The sequence below is a fragment of the Triticum urartu genome, chromosome 1A, assembly GCF_056163025.1.
Source record: "Triticum urartu cultivar PI428250 chromosome 1A, HENAU_Tu73, whole genome shotgun sequence".
Lineage (NCBI taxonomy): Eukaryota > Viridiplantae > Streptophyta > Magnoliopsida > Poales > Poaceae > Triticum > Triticum urartu.
In genome coordinates, this window is record NC_141873.1 from 481,190,629 (window position 1) to 481,212,143 (window position 21,515).

A 21,515-nucleotide genomic window follows, 5' to 3' on the forward strand; every position below is an offset into this window, starting at 1 on the left:
CTACCGATTGCGCCCGCGCTAAAAAGGGCAAATTTGCGGTGCGACGCTTATTTAGCGTGGTTGTTGGGGATGGTCTAACACTACATTTTGTTAGAACATTGACTCGGTCGAGGGGGTAGGGCTCAAAGACAGTAGAGGTGAGTGAATACTAGATTATCGTTCATTCAATGTTCTACTTCACACTTCCCCTAAGACTGCCCACATGTGTAGTGTTGGATATTCACTCATATTTTCATCAATCCGATGAACGAAAATTATGATCTTCATATGTGTTCTTAGTGTTGGGGTACGTAGCATGCAATTTCAAAAAATTTCCTATGATCACGCAAGATCTACCTAGGAGATGCATAGCAACGAGAGGGGGAGAGTATGACCACGTACCCTTATAGACCAAAAGCGGAAGCGTTAGGTTAACGCGGTTGATGTAGTAGAACGTCTTCGTGATCCAACCGATCAGGTACCAAACATACGGCACCTTCGAGTTCAGCACACGTTTAGCACGGTGACGTCCCTCAAACTCTTGATCCAGCAGAGGGTCGAGGGAGAGTTCCGTTAGCACGACGACGTGGTGACGGTGATATGATCTGCGCAAGGCTTCGCCTAAGCACTACGACGCTATGACCGGAGGAGTAAACTATTGAGGGGGCACCGCACACGGCTAAGAGAACAATTGATGTGCTATGGGGGTGCCCCCTGACCCCGTATATAAAGGAAGGGAGGGGGAGGCGGCCGGCCAGGAGGCGCGCGCCATGGGGGGGAGTCCTACTAGGACTCCACTCCTAGTAGGATTCGCCCCCCCTTTTCCTTTCTTCACCGGAGGGGAAAAGGAAGGAGGGGGAGAGGGAGAGGGAAAGGGGGGCGCTGCCCCCTCCCCTACTCCAATTCGGACTGACATGGGGGGGGTGCGGCCACCCCTTGCGGCCCTCCTCTCTCTCAACTAAGGCCCATCTAGGCCCAATACTTCCCCCGGGGGGTTTCGGTAACCCCCGATACTCCGGTAAAATACCCGAACCACTCGAAACCATTCCGATGTCCGAATACTACCTTCCAATATATTAATATTTACCTCTTGACCATTTCAAGACTCCTCGTCATGTCTGTGATCTCATCCGGGACTCCAAACAAACATCAGTCACCAAAATACATAACTCATAATACAAATCGTCATCGAACGTTAAGCGTGCGGACCCTACGGGTTCGAGAACTATGTAGACATGACCAAGACACATCTCTGGTCAATAACCAATAGCGGAACCTGGATGCTCATGTTGGTTCATACATATTCTACGAAGGTCTTTATCGGTCAAACCGCAATAACAACATACGTTATTCCCTTTGTCATCGGTACGTTACTTGCCCGACATTCGATCGTCGGTATCATCATACCTAGTTCAATCTCAATACTGGCAAGTCTCTTTACTCGTTTCGTAGTGCATCATCCTGTAACTAACTCATTAGTCACATTGCTTGCAAGGCTTATAGTGATGTGCATTACCGAGAGGGCCCAGAGATACCTCTCCCATACTCGGAGTGAGAAATCCTAATCTTGATCTATGCCAACCTAACAAACACCTTCGGAGACACCTGTGGAGCATCTTTACAATCACCCAGTTACGTTGTGACGTTTGATAGCACACAAGGTGTTCCTCCGATATTCTGGAGTTGCATAATCTCATAGTCAGAGGAATATGCATAAGTCATGAATAAAGCAATAGCAATAAAACTTAACGATCATTATGTTAAACTAACGGATGGGTCTTGGTTAGAAAACTTAATCATCAAATGACAACACATGTCTATGGTCAGAAAACTTAACTATCTTTGACTAACGAGCTAGTCAAGTAGAGGCATACTAGGGACACTCTGTTTTGTCTATGTATTCACACATGTACTAAGTTTCCGGTTAATACAATTCTAGCATGAATAATAAACCTTTATCATTACATAAGGAAATATAAATAACAACTTTATTATTGCCTCTAGGGCATATTTCCTTCAGTCTCCCACTTGCACTAGAGTCAGTAATCTAGATTCCATAGTAATGATTCTAACACCCATGGAGTCTTGGTGCTGATCATGTTTTGCTCGTCGAAGAGGCTTAGTCAATGGGTCTGCAACATTCAGATCCATATGTATTTTGCAAATATCTATGTCTCCCTCCTTAACTTGATCGCGGATGGAATTGAAGCGTCTCTTGATGTGTTTGGTTCTCTTGTGAAATCTGGATTCCTTCACCAAGGCAATTGCTCCAGTACTGTCACAAAAGATTTTCATTGCACCCGATGCACTAGGTATTACACCTAGATCGGATATGAACTCCTTCATCCAGACTCCTTCATTTACTGCTTCCGAAGCAATTATGTACTCCACTTCACACGTAGATCCCACCACGACGCTCTGCTGGGAACTGCACCAACTTACAGCTCCACCATTCAATACAAATACGTATCCGGTTTGTGACTTAGAGTCGTCCGGATCAGTGTTAAAGCTTGCATCAACGTAAGCATTTACGACAAGCTCTTTGTCACCTCCATAAACGAGAAACATATCCTTAGTCCTTTTCAAGTATTTCAGGATGTTCTTGACCGTTGTCCAGTGATTCACTCCTGGATTACTTTGGTACCTCCCTGCTAAACTTATAGCAAGGCACACATCAGGACTGGTACACAACATTGCACACATGATAGAACCTATGGCTGAGGCATAGGGAATGACTTTCATTTTCTCTCTATCTTCTGCAGTGGTCGGGCATTGAGTCTGACTCAACTTCACACCTTGTAACACATGCAAGAACCCTTTCTTTGACTGATCCATTTTGAACTTCTTCAAAACTTTATCAAGGTATGTGTTTTGATCTATCTCTATAGATCCTAATGCCCAATATATAAGCAGCTTCACCGAGGTCTTTCATTGAAAAATTCTTATTCAAGTATCCTTTTATGCTATCCAGAACTTCTATATTATTTCCAATCAACAATATGTCATCCACATATAATATTAGAAATGCTACAGAGCTCCCACTCACTTTCTTGTAAATACAGGCTTCTCCAAAAGTCTGTATAAAACCATATGCTTTGATCACACTATCAAAGCATATATTCCAACTCCGAGATGCTTGCACTAGTCCATAAATGGATTGCTGGAGCTTGCACACTTTGTTAGAACCTTTAGGATCGACAAAACCTTCTGGTTGCATCATATACAACTCTTCTTTAAGATATCCTTTAAGGAATGCAGTTTTGACATCCATTTGCCAAATTTCATAATCATAAAATGCGGCAATTGCTAACATGATTCGGACGGACTTAAGCATCACTACGGGTGAGAAGGTCTCATTGTAGTCAACTCCTTGAACTTGTCGAAAACCTTTTGCAACAAGTCAAGCTTTGTAGACAGTAACATTACCGTCGGCGTCAGTCTTCTTCTTGAAGATCCATTTATTCTCTATGGCTTGCCGATCATCGAGCAAGTCAACCAAAGTCCACATTTTGTTCTCATACATGGATCCCATCTTAGATTTCATGGCCTCAAGCCATTTTGTGGAATCTGGGCTCATCATCGCTTTCTCATAGTTCGTAGGTTGTCGTGGTCTAGTAACATGACTTCCAGGATAGGATTACCATACCACTCTGGTGCGGAACGTACTCTGGTTGACCTAGGAGTTTCGGTAGTAACTTGATCTGAAGTTTCATGATCATCAGCAATAACTTCATCACTAATTGGTGTAGGCATCATTGGAACTAATTTCTGTGATGAACTACTTTCCAATTCAGGAGAAGGTACAATTACCTCATCAAGTTCTACTTTCCTCCCACTCACTTCTTTCAAGAGAAACTCCTTCTCAAGAAAGGATCCATTCTTAGCAACGAATATCTTGCCTTCGAATCTATGATAGAAGGTGTACCCAAAAGTTTCCTTTGGGTATCCTATGAAGACGCATTTCTCTGATTTAGGTTCGAGCTTATCAGGTTGAAGCTTTTTCACATAAGCATCGCAGCCCCAAACTTTAAGAAACGACGGCTTAGGTTTCTTGCCAAACCACAATTCATATGGTGCCATCTCAACATATTTAGATGGTGCCCTATTTAACGTGAATGTAGCTGTCTCTAAAGCATAACCGCAAAAAGATAGTGGTAAATCGGTAAGAGACATCATAGATCGCACCATATCTAATAAAGTACGGTTACGACGTTCGGACACACCATTACGCTGTGGCTTTCCAGGTGGCGTGAGTTGCGAAACTATTCCACATTGTTTCAAATGAAGACCAAACTCGTAACTCAAATATTTGCCTCCATGCTTAGATCATAGAAACTTTATTTTCTTATTACGATGATTTTCCAGTTCATTGTGAAATTCTTTGAACTTTTCAAATGTTTCATACCTATGTTTCATTAAGTAGATATACCCATATCTGCTCAAATCATCCGTGAAGGTCAGAAAATAATGATACCCGCCGCGAGCCTCAACACTCATCGGACCACATACGTCAATATGTATTATTTCCAATAAGTCAGTGGCTCGCTCCATTGTTATGGAGAATGGAGTCTTAGTCATCCTTCCCATGAGGCATGGTTCACAAGTATCAAGTGATTCCAAAAGCCCATTAGCATGGAGTTTCTTCATGCGCTTTACACCAATATGACCTAAATGGTAGTGCCACAAATAAGTTGCACTATAATTATTAACTTTGCATCTTTTGACTTCAATATTATGAATATGTGCATCAGTACAGTCAAGATTCAACAAAAATAGACCACTCATCAAGGGTGCATGACCATAAAAGATATTACTCATATAAATAGAACAACCATTATTCTCTGATTTACATGAATAACCGTCTCGCATCAAACAAGATCCAAATATAATGTTCATGCTCAACACTGGCACCAAATAAAAATTATTCAGGTCTAAAACTAATCCCGAAGGTAGATGTAGAGGTAGCGTGCCGACGGCGATCACATCGACCTTGGAACCATTTCCGACACGCATCGTCACCTCATCCTTAGCCAATCTTCGTTTAATCCGTAGCCCCTGTTTAGAGATGCAAATATGAGCAACAGAACCAGTATCAAATACCCAGGCGCTACTGCAAGCATTATTAAGGTATACATCAATAACATGTATATCAAATATTGTTGGGGAACGTAGTAATTTCAAAAAAATTCCTACGCACACGCAAGATCATGGTGATGTATAGCAACGAGAGGGGAGAGTGTGATCTACGTACCCTTGTAGACCGACAGCGGAAGCGTTTGGTTGATGTAGTCGTACGTCTCCACGGCCCTACCGATCAAGCACCGAAACTACGGCACCTCCGAGTTCTAGCACACGTTCAGCTCGATGACGATCCCCGGGCTCCGATCCAGCAAAGCGTCGGGGAGGAGTTCCGTCAGCACGACGGCGTGGTGACGATCTTGATGTTCTACTATCGCAGGGCTTCGCCTAAGCACCGCTACAATATGACCGAGGTGGAATATGGTGGAGGGGGGCACCGCACACGGCTAAGGAACGATCACGAAGATCAACTTGTGTGTCTAGGGGTGCCCCCTGCCCCCGTATATAAAGGAGCAAGGGAAGGAGGCCGACCGGCCCCTATAGGCGCGCCAGGAGGAGTCCTCCTCCTAGTAGGAGTAGGACTCCTACTAGGAGGGGGAAAGAAGTGGGGAGGGAGAGGGAAAGGGGGGGCGCCGCCCCCCCTCTCCTAGTCCAATTCGGACCAGGGGGGAGGAGGCGCGCAGCCCACCTTTGGAAGCCCCTCTCTCTCTCTCCACTAAGGCCCATATGGCCCATTACTTCTCCCGGGGGGGTTCCGGTAACCCTCTGGCTCTCCGGTTTTCTCCGAAATCACCCGGAACACTTCCGGTGTCCGAATATAGCCGTCCAATATATCAATCTTTATGTCTCAGCCATTTCGAGACTCCTCGTCATGTCCGTGATCACATCCGGGACTCCGAACTAACTTCGGTACATCAAAACTCATAAACTCATAATATAACTGTCATCGAAACCTTAAGCGTGCGGACCCTACGGGTTCGAGAACAATGTAGACATGACCGAGACACGTCTCCGGTCAATAACCAATAGCGGAACCTGGATGCTCATATTGGCTCCTACATATTCTACGAAGATCTTTATCGGTCAGACCGCATAACAACATATGTTGTTCCCTTTGTCATCGGTATGTTACTTGCCCGAGATTTGATCATCGGTATCTCAATACCTAGTTCAATCTCGTTACCGGCAAGTCTCTTTACTCGTTTCGTAATACATCATCTCGCAACTAACTCATTAGTTGCAATGCTTGCAAGGCTTATGTGATGTGCATTACCGAGAGGGCCCAGAGATACCTCTCCGACAATCGGAGTGACAAATCCTAATCTCAAAATACGCCAACCCAACATGTACCTTTGGAGACACCTGTAGAGCACCTTTATAATCACCCATTTACGTTGTGACGTTTGGTAGCACACAAAGTGTTCCTCCGGCAAACGGGAGTTGCATAATCTCATAGTCATAGGAACATGTATAAGTCATGAAGAAAGCAATAGCAACATACTAAACGATCGGGTGCTAAGCTAATGGAATGGGTCAAGTCAATCAGATCATTCACCTAATGATGTGATCTCGTTAATCAAATAACAACTCCTTGTTCATGGTTAGGAAACATAACCATCTTTGATTAACGAGCTAGTCAAGTAGAGGCATACTAGTTACACTCTGTTTGTCTATGTATTCACACATGTATTATGTTTCCGGTTAATACAATTCTAGCATGAATAATAAACATTTATCATGATATAAGGAAATAAATAATAACTTTATTATTGCCCCTAGGGCATATTTCCTTCAAATATACCTTTCACTTTGCCATCCTTCTTATCCGCCGAATACTTGGGGCAGTTCCGCCTCCAGTGACCAGTCCCTTTGCAGTAGAAGCACTCACTTTCAGACTTAGGTCCAGACTTGGGTTTCTTCCCTTGGGCAGCAACTTGCTTGCTGTTATTCTTGAAGTTCCCCTTCTTACCTTTGCCCTTTTTCTTGGAACTAGTGGTCCTGTTAACTATCAACACTTGATGATCCTTCTTGATTTCTACCTCCGCAGCCTTTAGCATTGCGAAGAGCTCGGGAATTGTCTTTTCCGTCCCTTGCATATTATAGTTCATCATGAAGCCTTTATATCTTGGTGGCAGTGATTGAAGAGCTCTGTCAATGACACTATCATCGGGAAGATTAACTCCCAGCTGAGTCAAGTGGTTATGGTACCCAGACTTTCTGAGTATGTGTTCACTGACAGGACTGTTCTCCTCCATCTTGCAGCTATAGAACTTGTTGGAGACTTCATATCTCTCAACTCGGGCATTTTCTTGAAATATTAACTTCAACTCTTGGAACATCTCATATGCTCCATGACGTTCAAAACATCTTTGAAGTCCCAATTCTAAGCCGTAAAGCATGGCACACTGAACTATCGAGTAGTCATCAGCTTTGGTCTGCCAGGCGTTCATAATGTCTGGAGTTGCTCCTGCAACGGGCCTTGCACCTAGCGGTGCTTCCAGGATGTAATTCTTCTGTGTAGCAATGAGGATAATCCTCAAGTTACGGACCCAGTCCGTGTAGTTGCTACCATCATCTTTCAACTTAGCTTTCTCTAGGAACGCATTAAAATTCAAGGGAACGGTAGCACGGGCCATTGATCTACAACAACATAGATATGCAAAAAAAAACTATCATGACTAAGTTCATGATAAATTAAAGCTCAATAGACATCCCTCTGGTCATCTAAATGATCGCGTGATCGATATCAACTAAACCATGTCCGATCATCACGTGAGATGGACTAGTTTTCAATGGTGAACATCTCTATGTTGATCATATCTACTATATGATTCACATTCGACCTTTCGGACTCAGTGTTCTGAGGCCATATCTACATATGCTAGGCTCGTCAAGTTTAACCCGAGTATCCTGCATGTGCAAAACTGGCTTGCACCCGTTGTATGTGAACGTAGAGCTTATCACACCCGATCATCATGTGGTGTCTCGGCATGACGAACTGTAGCAATGGTGCATACTCAGGGAGAACACTTATACCCTGAAATTTAGTGAGGGATTATCTTATAATGCTACCGCCGTACTAAGAAAAATAAGATGCATAAAAGATAAACATCACATGCAATCAAAATAGGTGACATGATATGGCCATCATCATTTTGTGCCTTTGATCTCCATATCCAAAGCACCATCATGATCTCCATCGTCACCGGCTTGACACCTTGATCTCCATCGTAGCGTCGTTGTCATCTCGCCAATTATTGCTTCTACGACTATCGCTACCGCTTAGTGATAAAGTAAAGCAATTACATGGTGATTGCATTTCATACAATAAAGCGACAACCATAAGGCTCCTTCCAGTTGTCGATAACTTTTACAAAACATGATCATCTCATACAACAATTTATATCTCACACGTCTTGACCATATCACATCACAACATGCCCTGCAAAAACAAGTTGGACGTCCTCTACTTTGTTGTTGAAATTTTACGTGGCTGCTACGGGCTTCTAGCAAGAACCGTTCTTACCTACACATCAAAACCACAACGATTTTTTGTCAAGTGTGTTGTTTTAACCTTCAACAAAGACTGGTTGTAGTCAAATTTGATTCAACTAAAGTTGGAGAAACAGACACCCGCCAGCCACCTGTGTGCAAAAGCACGTCGGTAGAACCGGTTGTTGTGGTTCTAAGTCTGACAGTAGAATAGGGGGGGTAGGGATGTAAAGGTAAGATCCTAGCTACGGCGAGATTGTGCACACAAGATGTACGAGTTTAGGCCCTTCGCGGAGGAAGTAACAACCCTACGTCTCAGTGCCCGGAGGCTTGGTCGATTGGATTATGCGTGAAGTTACAGGGGGTGCAAACCCTTGTCCCAGAGGAGGGGGTGGCTTATATAGAGTGCGCTAGGACCCCAGCCATCCCCCGTTACATAGGGTTCAATGTACATAAAGATGAGGCGTTACTGGTAACGCCAGTAATGAAGTCATATAACTGATCATTAATGCCATGGAGTGAATGCCTGACCGTTGCTATCTGGAGTGACTTTAGACCTTCTATACTCCGAGTGGTTCTTGGACGGTCGAGTGATGATATACTGGTCGGATATCCGAGTGGAGATGTTGGTCGAGTGGACATGTACTCAGCTGATTCCAGTCAGTAGAATTTGCTGTCCTTTGGTTGCCTTTCTCTGTAGGGCAGTGTCCTTGGGAGGGGTGCTTAGATCAGGTCTATTGCCCTACCTACTAGTTTTTTTCTTTGCCAAATTACCCAAAGCTTATGCTATTTTCAATCCAATCGTGGATATTATGCCTGTTATACCTCTATTCTTTTTTCTATTAGCCTTTGTTTGGCAAGCTGCTATAAGTTTTCGATGAAATCTTTAGTACTCTGTATGTCAAATTGAATGATGTGTTCATTCCAAAAAAAATTAAAAATGGGTCATGTAATGTTGATGCGGGTACATGGCATCGTCACCGGTCTCATGAACGTGGTCATGTAATGTTGATCCGGGTCGCTTCATCCAACAATACCACCGAATCAAAATAAGACGTTGGTGGTAAGCAGTATGACTATTATCTTCCACAATTCTTTGTGTTCTACTCGTGCATATCATCTACGCATAGACCTGGCTCGGATGCCACTTTTGGGGAACATAGCATGCAATTTCAAAAAAAATTCCTACGATCACGCAAGATCTATCTAGGAGATGCATAGCAACCAGAGGGGGAGAGTGTGTCCACGTACCCTCGTAGACCGAAAGTGGGAGCGTAAGGTTAACACGGTTGATGTAGTCGAACGTCTTCGCGATCCAACCGATCAAGTGCAGAACGTACGACACCTCCGAGTTCAGCACACGTTCAGCTCGATGACGTCCCTCCAACTCTTGATCCAGCAGAGGGTCAAGGGAGAGTTCCGTCAGCCCGGCAGCATGGTGACGGTGATGGTGATATGATCCATGCATGGCTTCGCCTAAGCACTACGACGCTATGACCGGAGGAGTAAACTATGGAGGGGGGCACTGCACATAGCTAAGAGAACAATTGATGTGCTATGGGGTGCCCCCTGCCCGTGTATATTGTCGGGGTTGTGGTGCGACATATGCCAAGGGGTGGCTTATCATGGAGAGGGCCAAGAGGACATCGTCAGGCTCTAGAGGCGGGAGTGAGCGAGAACGCCTAAGCCGGTGGATCTTAACCAGGTTCAGGGCTCTCCTAGGAGATAACATCCCTAGTCCTGCTCTGCGGGGTCTCCGCATGATCACTATCTCAACAAAGGTGACTACAAAGTTGCTCCTTGAGCTGTTTTGCTAGACGAGAAAGATGAGCAAGGCTAGCCTCTCTTCCCCTCTCTTTATGGGTGTGTAAATCTGCTAAGGTTCTGAACCCTTTGCATGGGTGCCCCGGGGGATTTATATAGGCCTACCCCCCGGGGGTACAATGGTAATATGGCCGTGTGTGGGACCCAGTGTTCAGTGTCTCTGGTCGCCGGCTTCTCCGCCGGCTACTGGGGCCCGCCATGTGGTGGGTCCCGCCGCCTGCATTGTACTTGGCCGACAGGCCGAGCCCGCGGCTTGCGGGTCTTGCCGGCTGCTTGGCACTATAGCCATGCCACTGATGATGCATGCTTTGTTAGGGAAGCGTGGCTACAGTCCCACCGCCTGGCGGGCGCTCACTGTAGCCACATCCCATCTTATCTGGTTAATGGTGCATAGACTTCAAGAGAGGGGGAGGGCCGCCTGCTTGGAGTCGGCGTCCCCCGCGCCGACTAGTCAGGGCTCGCCACCTTCTGGCGTCTCGCAGACAGGTAGGGCCCGCCGCCTGCGGGCCGTACTGACAGCCCGTCGTGGGAGCATGGCCTTCTCTGCCATGGTGATGTCACGGGTGGCGTGGCAACATTGCAGCGTCGGGCAAGGGTTGTTCGCCCGGTACGGCACTGTAGCCACGCTCAGCCCTGGATTCGGGGGTGGCAGGCTGCGCTGTAGCCACACCCCGTCTGGTCGTTATAATGAGGTGCTAACTTCGAGGGAGTGAGGGGCCGCCTGCTAGAAGCCGGCCTCCCTGGAGGCCACCTGCTAGGAGTTAGCCCGTCCCGTCGCCGCCTTGTGGGCTCCACCGCCTTCTAGCAGTCGGCCGCTTGGACCAGCCGGCCCCAAGAAGTCGGTTCTTTGTCTTCGATGCCTGAGGGGCGCAACCGCCCCCGATGTCTTGAAATACTATGGGGGGCTGATGAGGCTACCCGTGGTCATTAACTCCGACATATATAAAGGAGGGGAGGAGGAGGCGGCCGGCCAGGAGGCGCGCGCCATGGGGGGAGTCCTACTAGGACTCCACTCCTAGTAGGATTCGCCCCCCCTTTTCCTTTCTTCACCGGAGGGGAAAAGGAAGCATGAAGAGGGAAAGGGGGACGCTGCCCCTCCCCTAGTCCAATTCGGACTGCCATGGGGGGGCACCCCTTACGACCCTACTCTCTCTCCACTAAGGCTCATCTAGGCCCAATACTTCCCCCAGGGGGTTCCAGTAACCCCCCGGTACTCCGGTAAAATACCCGAACCACTTGAAACCATTCCGATGTCCGAATACTATCTTCCAATATATGAATCTTTACCTCTTGACCATTTCGAGACTCCTCGTCATGTCCGTGATCTCATCCGGGACTCCGAACAAACTTCGGTCACCAAAACACATGACTCATAATACAAATCGTCATCGAACGTTAAACGTGCGGACCCTACGGGTTCGAGAACTATGTAGACATGACCGAGACACATCTCCGGTCAATAAACAATAGCGGAACCTAGATGCAATATTGGTTCCTACATATTCTACGAAGATCTTTATCGGTCAAACCACAATAACAACATACGTTATTCCCTTTGTCATCGGTATGTTACTTGCCCGAGATTCGATCATCGGTATCATCATACCTAGTTCAATCTCATTACCGGCAAGTCTCTTTACTCGTTCGTAGTGCATCATCCCATAACTAACTCATTAGTTACATTGCTTGCAAGGCTTATAGTTATGTGCATTACCGAGAAGGCCCAGAGATACCTCTCCGATACTCGGAGTGACAAATCCTAATCTTGATCTATGCCAACCCAACAAACACCTTCCGAGACACCTGTAGAGCATCTTTATAATCACCCAGTTACGTCATGATGTTTGATAGCACACAAGGTGTTCCTCTGGTATCCGGGAGTTGCATAATCTCATAGTCAGAGACACATGTATAAGTCATGAAGAAAGCAATAACAATAAAACTTAACGATCATTATGCTAAGCTAACAGATGGGTCCTGTCCATCACATCATTCTCTAATGATGTGATCTCGTTCATCAAATGACAACACATGTCTATGGTCAGGAAACTTAACCATCTTTGATTAACGAGCTAGTCAAGTAGAGGCATACTAGGGACACTTTATTTTGTCTATGTATTCACACATGTACTAACTTTCCAGTTAATACAATTCTAGCATGAATAATAAACATTTATCGTGACATAAGGTAATATAAATAACAACTTTATTATTGCCTCTAGGGCATATTTCCTTCACTTAGAGCGTCTACAACTGGACTGGGCAAATCTGACTCCATAAACGTCCACGGACGCATCGCCAGACGGCCACTCATTTGTCCTCTCGTACAAAGACACCCCACATATCCAAACTCTCAAAGCCATACACATCCATAATATAGCACAAATTCACCACCAGCTCAATAATGCAACAAGGCAAAATAAAACAACAATTCAACATGCCAAATGAAATACGACAATGCATAGATAAGCGATACGAGAATGAACCTTTCGCTCGCGACAGCAGCGGTCATGCTCTATTTGCACACGTCGATCTCCCTCTTCGCCTAAAGCCACTTCTTGCCTTCCAGATCCAAGACGGTAGCATAAGCCAACATGAACCTGAAATCCTCCATGTCCTGAGCCGACTGCACCTTCTCTTTCTCAAGCTCAATATTGATCCAAAAGTCTTTGCCTTCTCGAGCTCCCATTCAACATATGCCTCAAGCTTCTCCAAGTGTATCTTCTCCCTCTCAAGCTCTAATTGTTGCTTGCATTCTCCCGATCCCAATCCATCATCTCCTTTTGCACACCCAAGAAGAGCTTGTACCTCTTTTCCTTCTTGTCCTCCTTGGTGGAAAAATGCTTGCCCATGTGGCGGACATTCTACTCATAGCGGAGCCATGAGTGGCCCTACCCTTCTCCCACTTGTTTCCCATCATTTGGAAGTTCCTCTTTGGCACGGTGGCTTGCCCCTCTTCTCCTCCACCTTCTCATATTCATCATCCAATCCAATGGATTCTTGTGAGCTTGTGCCATCGTTTTTCTTCAAATTCGAGGTCATCGACAAGTTGTTGCCACTTTGGTTTCCCATTCAATTTCAACCAACAAATAGCACAAAGTGAATGGCTTTCCCTCGGTTTGTCAGTACAAAGTGGCTGCCAACTCTGTCTAGCAAACAAGAGTCACTCATGAGAATGGAACAAACAAAGTTAGCAGTGCAAATGATGACAAAATGAAGCAAGTCGACTTACATGACTATTGATTCCAATAACACTTTGGTTTCGGTCAACCACAAAAGAATAGTGGCCACAAAACCTGTTCATGCTCTCATGGATGGTGGAACATCTATTTTGGAGTGTCCTCATTATGGATTGTATGGATAGGGTTCGACTCCACATATTCCTTGCGTTCATGGTAATGCTTGTGGATCTTTTTCCAATACGTGTTTCCCTTTTGCTTGATCTATATAGGGTCTATGCTTGTGGCCAACCAAGCTTGACACAACGAAACATCCTCATGGCTTGTGAATGTCGGACCTATTGTTTTGGGTATATTTTTTGTTAGGAGGGCCTGATGTTTGCCTAACATCATGCATAGGAGAATGGGTATCCCCCAAGTCATAATACATAGACTCTTGGCCGTCATTGACCATGTCCTCCATGATAACCTCCTAAGTGATTATATAGCAAAAATAAACTAATGGCATATGCAACAAACTCATTCAATGGCATATCCAACATTAATCCCTAAATTGATCTAATGACATACACAACAAATGAATGAATCAATACAAAGTGGGGCAAAAAAATGTACCATGTCCTCCTCATCCATTTTGTGGAACATGACCTGGGCAGACCCAACGTTGGTGGTTCCTGAGGCATACTGCGCCTATTGGAGTTGTGGAGAGTCATGCACAATCTCTCATGCATCCTGTTGTGTCTAGCCATCCGGTATCCCTGCCCATTCAGATGGCGGAACAGAGTTGGTCCCGAGCGGGGCGGATGGCACACCTTCCTGCTCGAAAGTGTGGGCGGACGCGAACGGCCGCACCAGACCGTACACGTCCACGTCGATGTGGAGCAGCTCCTTGTCTGCAACTTCTTAGGCCCACTTTTTCCTTCGCCTCTCCCTCCACGGTGATGTTCTCCGCCTTGCACAGACTTCGTGAGGCATCATCCATGCTTGCGGTGGGAGAAGGGTTCCTCGGTGACGACATCTCGAACATGGGAAATGGCGGATGATGGCGGCGGCGAGGGCCGGGTGCAAGGGTGGAGGATGGCGACGGCTCGAGGGTGGTTGATTTGATGGACTTAGTCGTTTGGAGGGGGGAGGTGGGTCTGATCTATCGGATCCGATGTGGCGGATGCATCCGAGCGTCCCTATATTCGCCCAAGATATGGGCTAGATTTGAGGCGTGCCGAACAACCTGGGCGTATAGGGCTAGTTTGAGGGAGACCGGTTGGGTGGCATTTTTGCAATTGGTCACTGATTGGGTTGTCTGCCCGGTCGATATGAGGGGTCCGGCTGCAGATGCTCTTACACACTTGACATACATAACACGTCGTTTATGACCTCCATCATATTCTATGTGTTGTTCGGGGTGGCACACATTAAGATAATACAAAGTGGGTTCCAACTTTCAATGATTTTTTCCGGCGGGGGGGGGGGGGGGGGGGGGAGGGGGCTCCTGTCTTTCTTCTGTTCTGTAGTACATCTTATATTGACATTGGTTTGGACGGGGATGATGATGAATAAAAATCCTTAAGCTCTAATCATGTGTAGGTGGTGCTAGGTGTGGCATAGCCGAGCAGCTTGGGAGTTTTGTCCCTATTCTTCTTCATGGATAGCGGTTGGTTGTATGTCGACATGACTCGATGGCCATCGTTGGCAACAACATTGTCTTTTCTAACACCCCTTCTTTTCGAGCCCTTACAAGCAAGGACGTCAGCCCGATCTGGCAACTAGCTTGGTTGCCTGACTAGATCGGAGTGATGCCCCGGCCCCACCTATATGTTTCGGATGTTTGCCATCCTCATATGTATTGTTTTATTACCGCATCGATTCAACAAGGTTTGATCATCTACGGTCCTCTGTAGGTACTTCGATGGCTGGATTTTTCGATGTTGTCCATCGTCGACGAGAGCCATGGTTCTTTTTGATGCTTGTAGTCTAGTTGTAATCTCCACTTGGTCTCGATTTGTTTTTGTGTCTGTGGGTTTAGAGTTCCGTTACCATAATTTGATTGTACCCGAAGCTCCATTGATGTAATTTAAACCAAACCTATGGCTATTTTTAAAAGAAAAAAAACACCATAGCTTATTTGAAATTACATTAAGGAGATGCTTATCTGAGCACACGTACTGGTGCTCGACGGCATATGCAGTCTACCACCGGTAGCTAGGCGTAGGGGAAGGCCATGAAGTACACTGCCACTCTTATCACTTGCTACATCGATCTTATCTGGTCCTGCTGTCCAAAGGGGGGAGCCTTTTTTCCCCTTTAGCTGTAATGGCTGGCAAGTTGCGAGCCATAGGAAGTAGGAACAGAATGCTCAGGTACGGACTGCGTCGTTTAGGGCGCGATAATTCACGGCGTGTCGGCGTCAGCGCTGGACGCTCAACAGTGCAGAGCTTGCATGCAGCAGCAGCAGAGCGCGCCATATTGCTTGCCAGATGCCAGGGCAGTGCAACGCAGCGGCTGCGGCGCTGCCTGCCCCTCTCCTTTTTCTCTTTTCCCTCTTACAAATATGTAATTAATTAGTGCAGAACATAGTACGGTACATTTTGAAGCCTTTCCAGTGTTTCTTGCTGGTAAAAAAAAGATCTACCGAGAAGGCAAAATGGATTCACAGAAGATGAATATGGTGATTCCACAAATCTCCTCATATAAAATCAAGCACATACTATGTCAACTACAGTAGAAGAAGAAAAGAAACAGGTGCTCCACCGATCGAGTCTCCCCTTGTATTACAGCTACTAGTCAATACATATGCATTACAGCTTCAGGAATCAGGAGTAGTGGCGCCAGCACGCGAGCATGGCGACGCAGCGGCGCGCGATGTAGAACCGGGCGCGCTGCTCCCTGACGAGCCGCGCGCACCGCCGCGGGAACGACGACGGCCCGCCGCCGCTCCTGCGCGTGGCCATTGCTCCTTTCCAGCCCCTCTTCTTCGACAGCCCGCACTTGTCCATGGACGCGCCTTTCCACCCGGTCTCCGCCTCCTTCCTTCCGATCAGCGCGCCCGGTCGTGAGCTCGATCGGAGACGAAACTTGGTCGGCGGAAACGGGAGGACGTGAGGGGCAGGGCAGAGCAGAGCGACAGAGCGAGGGAGGGAGGGAGGAGGGCTGTTGGGGGCGACGAGCCAAGTGGTAGAGCTCCCGGGGTGGCATTTGTCTGCTTATATCGTGCAGCAATCGGGGATGACGGAGCGGTCAGTGGAGTGCCGTGTCTGCTCGCGCGCGTAGGGCCTTGATGCGCCAGGGGGCACGCCACTTGGTACCCTTTTCTATTGGTGTGTTGTTCAAACTTCACGTGTACCTTGGCACTGCACGCATGTTCCTGAGTTAGCTAACAAACAATTTAGTAATGCGCCAGGAGTGAGTTTCCTTTTACTGGCATGCCAAGGGTGAGTTTTAAAAATGAAGACTAGGAGCAATGGTTATATTCACTTCGAGTAAAGTCTGAAATAAACCCTCACGTTATAGAGGTCAACCCTCACCTTCAAATCTTCAAAGTCGGTACCCTGAATTCTCTGATTTCTGTCTATCCTAACTCTAAACATGTTTGGTGCATTGGGATAAGATATGATCCTGGCCAGGTTCATCATCTACTCTCACTGACAATATGGATCCACAAGTCTTCCTATCCCCTTATCTTCTTCCTCTATCCTCTCCTCTCCCTATCCCCTTTCCCTCTCCCCATCGTCGATCCATTTTCCTCCTCCTGCCGGGTGCGATCTTGGCCCGCACCTCGGCGTGGCTGTCGTCGAGCGACAAGACATCAGGGTTGACGCGCATGTCGGCCGCCGGGAACCTCTTCGAGATGAGCATGCACGTGACGTGGAAATCGAAGAGGAACAACAGTACATATACCAGATGATGGACTGGAGCACGTTGAGCTGCACCACGAGGCCATTGGGGTGGAGGCTGTACATACAGACGAGGAGCTGGATCCTGGATGCCCATCACTGACGAAGCTAAAAGGAATCTGCTAGGGGCGAAAGAGAAAATATGAGTGTTTGAGGGGGGGGGAGCTAAAAGGTTCCCATCTAAGCCCTTCCAAAAAATTCTTCACAAGTTGGTTGGAAGGCGGGGGGGGGGGGGGGGGGGGGGCGCAGCCCCCAGGAACACACATAGGTCCGCCGTTGATGCCCATGATAAGCATCTTGGGGAGCGTCGCGAACGAGAAGAGCGCGACGGACAAGTCGAGGCCGGTGAAGGTGATGGGGAGGCGCGACCATATGAGGAACGTGGCGTCAATGACGAGCTTCTATAGCGTGTCCGCGATGACGAAGCGCAGGTCTATTGTATGGAGAGCGTTGCTAGAGATGATCTTTAAGATGAGCAGCGGAACAGCGAAGAGGGCAACGAAGTGGTTTATCCCTGCACACTGGTCCACCACTGCATGCACAACAAGTGCTTCCTCCGTGCCTTGTAGGAGGAAGCGGAGGGCTGCCCGGTCCCCTACATGGGGTGTGCCTCCACGACGCACAGGTGCTGCTTGAGGTGCTCCCGCATCATGCCTTCCCCCTGGTTGTGTGCAGGCCGAGGCGCTCGAAGGATTTTATGTTATCGTGAGGACGGCCCAATTCAGATTTTTTGCCATGATTTGTCGCGTTTGCTAAAGAAAATTGCCATCCCCACGACAACATAAATTGCCATGAAAAACATTCGATTTGTCATGCTCTCTCAGCGAACATCACCACAATAACATTTCCGTAAATCATTAGCTGGTCCAGAATACGATTTAATATTGTATACACACTATAAACAGTACTAATAAATTGCCTAGCTAGTAATCTTGAACCCAACAATCAACAGATGTTCCAGGGGTGAGAAGGAAAAGGTGCAATGGAAGAATAACGGCATTCCCTTTCAAAAAACATGAATTACACGACGCCATCCATGGAACTTGCTTACAAGTTTACAGTTACACCAATCTTTCTTTTTTTCTTTCCAAGAGAAAACCAAACATCACAAAAACGGGCACACCATTCATTCATTCATCCAGTCAGGCCAAACCGATCGAGCTGAATTCCTCGACCACCACCAAATTGAGCATGTATGCGTGCACGCGTGCGAACGTGCCTCGCGCGCATGGACCAAAATCGCCAAGGATCTGAGCCGTAGGCTACTAGCACGTGGGGATATCGGAGGGCGGAGGCGGCAGCTTCTGGTTCGGCAGCGGCCCGTCGTTGACAAGCCACGCCATGGATAGGCCCCAGCTCAGGTGCACGTCCAGGTGGCAGTGCATGATCCAAACACCTACAAAAAAGTCAACGGTTCAATCAATACTGCAGCAGTCAACACAAAGTCAACCTGAAGCTAGTGCAAGTGGAGGTGGTTAAAATAACCTACCGGGGTTGTTGGCGACGAAGCGGATGGCGACCCAGCCGGCGGTGGGCACGCTGATGGTGTTCCGCTGCACCGGGTCGACGAGGTTGTACCTGGCGGTGTCGTTGGCGGCGTCGTAGTTGCCGAACCCGGTCCCGACGACGTGGAAGTCGTAGCCGTGCAGGTGCAGCGGGTGGCTCTCGGCGCCCTGGATGCTGGTGTCCTGCAGCACCACCTCCACGGAGGTGTTGAAGGCGAGCGGCACCACCCGGGTGCCGTGGGTCACGAACGTGTTGTTGGGCGGCGTGCCGGTGTAGTTGAACTTGCGCAGCGGCGCCGCGGGGAAGTTGGCCGCGAGCACGCCGTAGTACCGGCGCCGGTAGTGCGCCTGCAGGAGCGACGTCTTGGGCATCACGAACGACACGTTGTTGATGCTCGCCGCGAACCGGGTGTTGTTGGGTCCCTGGCACGTCCCGTTCACCGGGCTCTGGCACGGGTCGGCGCCCAGCCCCACGGCGAAGAAGAAGCTCCGGTCCACGCTCAGCGGCACCCGCGCCGGGTACCGCGCGCTCGCCAGGCTCCGGAAGTTGGACGAGAAGTTGGTCACCGCGCCCGTGTCGTTGTACCGCGGGAGCGGCGGCGCCGGGAGGCCCCGGAGCGCGGCGGGCCGCTGCGGGGCGTACTCGAGGACGGCGGTGGCGGTGGTGTTGTCGAAGGTGCCCACCGTGTTGGTGTAGGGCGCGACGGCGATGGCGAAGGCCGTGGAGGACGGGTTGGTGGCCGCGGTGAGGAGCACGTCCATGGTCTGCCCCGGCGAGATGACGAGCGTGTTGGCGGCGAACGGCTTGACGTAGCTGGCGTCCGCCTGCACGACGGTGAGCGTGTGGTTGGCCACCGCGAAGAAGAGCTCGTCGTTGAGCGCCGCGTTGATGAGCCGCAGCATGTACGTCCTCCCGGGCTTCACCTTGAGCTTGAACGTGCTGTTGGCGCCGCCCGAGCAGTTGTACGTCGGGCCAGGGAAGCCGTTGAAGGTGTAGGCGTCGGACACGTTGGGCCCCCCGCCGGTCTGCAGCGCCTGCTTGATCACCGCCTCCGGGTCGGCGTTGAACCACTCACCTGCCAACCGACCAGCAGTCACGTTAGTAAGTTACAGTCGGTGAAGCACACACAGTGACAAAAATGGCGGACAGTGGAGTGTAGGAGACGTACCGAGCATGAGGGGGACTTCACGGTAGGGCTTGGGGAAGGGGTAGGGGACGCCGCGGGGCGGGAGGATGACGAGGGGGCCGTGGAGGGTGGCGCGGAGCCAGGAGAAGTGGGCGTGCCACCAGAGGGTGCCGCGCTGGCCGACGATGCGGAAGTTGTAGACGTAGCTCTGGCCGGGGCGCATGGGGCACTGCGTGATGTAGGCCGGGCCGTCCGCCCAGGCGCTGCGCAGCTGCCGCACGCCGTGCCAGTGGAAGGTGACGTTGTTGTTGATGTTGTTGTGGACGTTGACGACGAGCCGGTCGCCCTCCCGCACCGTGATCCTCGGCCCCGGGAACCGCCCGTTCACCGTCGGGATGCTCTTGGTCGTGCACAGCCGCGTCACCGTCGCCATGGTCACGTTGAAGGTGTAGCGGCGGGTGAGGCCGGCGGTGAGGCCCGGCATGGCCAGGAGGAAGGCCAGGAGGAGGCATGCAGGCGAGGCGCACCGGAGGCGGCGAGCATCCATTCCCATTGTGCAGCTAGCTAGCTTCCTGCTGGCCACACTTCAACTCCGCGATCGATTAGCTATGTAAAGCTAGATCGAACTCTGCAGGAGCTGCAAGGGAGATGGATCGCTAGCTCGCTGGCTAGAGAGTGGATGGAGGTGGTGAGTGACATGAGTAGCTAGGGTTGGAGTGGCTATATAAACGGCCGGCGGCAGTGCTCCTGGCCTGCTCGTGGTGGCGTGCATGGTAGGGGGTCACCCAGTCATAGTGGTTGGCTGGGTTTGGTGGGCGTGCATAGAAATATTGTCACATAGGGCCGCTCCCCGCTAGCTCTTTCTGCTCGACTGGCCGATCTTTCCAGCCACCGGATCGGATCGACTGGCCCTGCGAGTGGTTGCGTCCGACGATTCATCCGTCGACCGGTGCAAGTTGACGGCAGGCTCCTTTTTTGTTTCTGATTCTGAAACCTAGGAAATGCTTTGATGGCCAGGAATATTAATTTAAGCACGCTACTTCATGTGCACCATGCAGCTGTGCTGACATGATGGTGCACCTAAACGCAGGCATGTCTTGGAATATCAGTTTCTCTTTTTCCTTTTTTCTTTTTGAGAGACTTCGAATATCTTTTTCTTTTCTTTTGGCGAGAAGCGAGACTTGGAATATCAGTTTCGTTCTCAGCTAAAAGCAAAAGCCTGCAATAGCTGAGAGTTTCAGTAAAGCTTGGTAGAGGAAATTTGTCGATGGGGTAGAAGATGATCAACATTTTCATCCCAGGCAGTATGGTGTATGCATCTGCTATTAACACCATGTGGAACACCGAAAGTGGGACGGTGCAGGAGTTCCTATACCGACAAACTGTTGCAAAGCTTAAGCTGGTGGGCTGCCATTAATCATTGAAACCAGAGGTAAATGA

The 21,515-nt window shown here is 48.8% G+C and overlaps 1 protein-coding gene across 1 annotated transcript; it reads right to left on the reverse strand.

The window, feature by feature from the left end:
• Positions 1 to 18,392: 18,392 nt before the first annotated feature.
• LOC125520534 (putative laccase-11) lies at positions 18,393 to 20,780 on the reverse strand. Its single transcript, XM_048685491.2, has 3 exons — positions 20,118 to 20,780; positions 18,933 to 20,024; positions 18,393 to 18,839 (listed from the first exon to the last, which is right to left on the reverse strand). The coding sequence occupies exons 1-3, from the start codon at positions 20,626 to 20,628 to the stop codon at positions 18,709 to 18,711; spliced, it is 1,734 nt and encodes a 577-aa protein (XP_048541448.1). The 5' UTR covers positions 20,629 to 20,780; the 3' UTR covers positions 18,393 to 18,708.
• Between the last annotated feature and the right edge of the window lie 735 nt (positions 20,781 to 21,515).

What these genes read in the sequence shown, in the direction of transcription:
- LOC125520534 (XM_048685491.2), bottom strand. Translation starts at nt 20,628, where the DNA reads ATGGGAATGGATGCTCGCCGCCTCCGGTGCGCCTCGCCTGCATGCCTC. An exon ending in TGAAGTCCCCCTCATGCTCG is followed by an intron (nt 20,025 to 20,117) that starts GTACGTCTCCTA and finishes GTCGGTTGGCAG; the next exon opens with GTGAGTGGTTCAACGCCGAC. An exon ending in CTTCGTCGCCAACAACCCCG is followed by an intron (nt 18,840 to 18,932) that starts GTAGGTTATTTT and finishes ACTTTTTTGTAG; the next exon opens with GTGTTTGGATCATGCACTGC.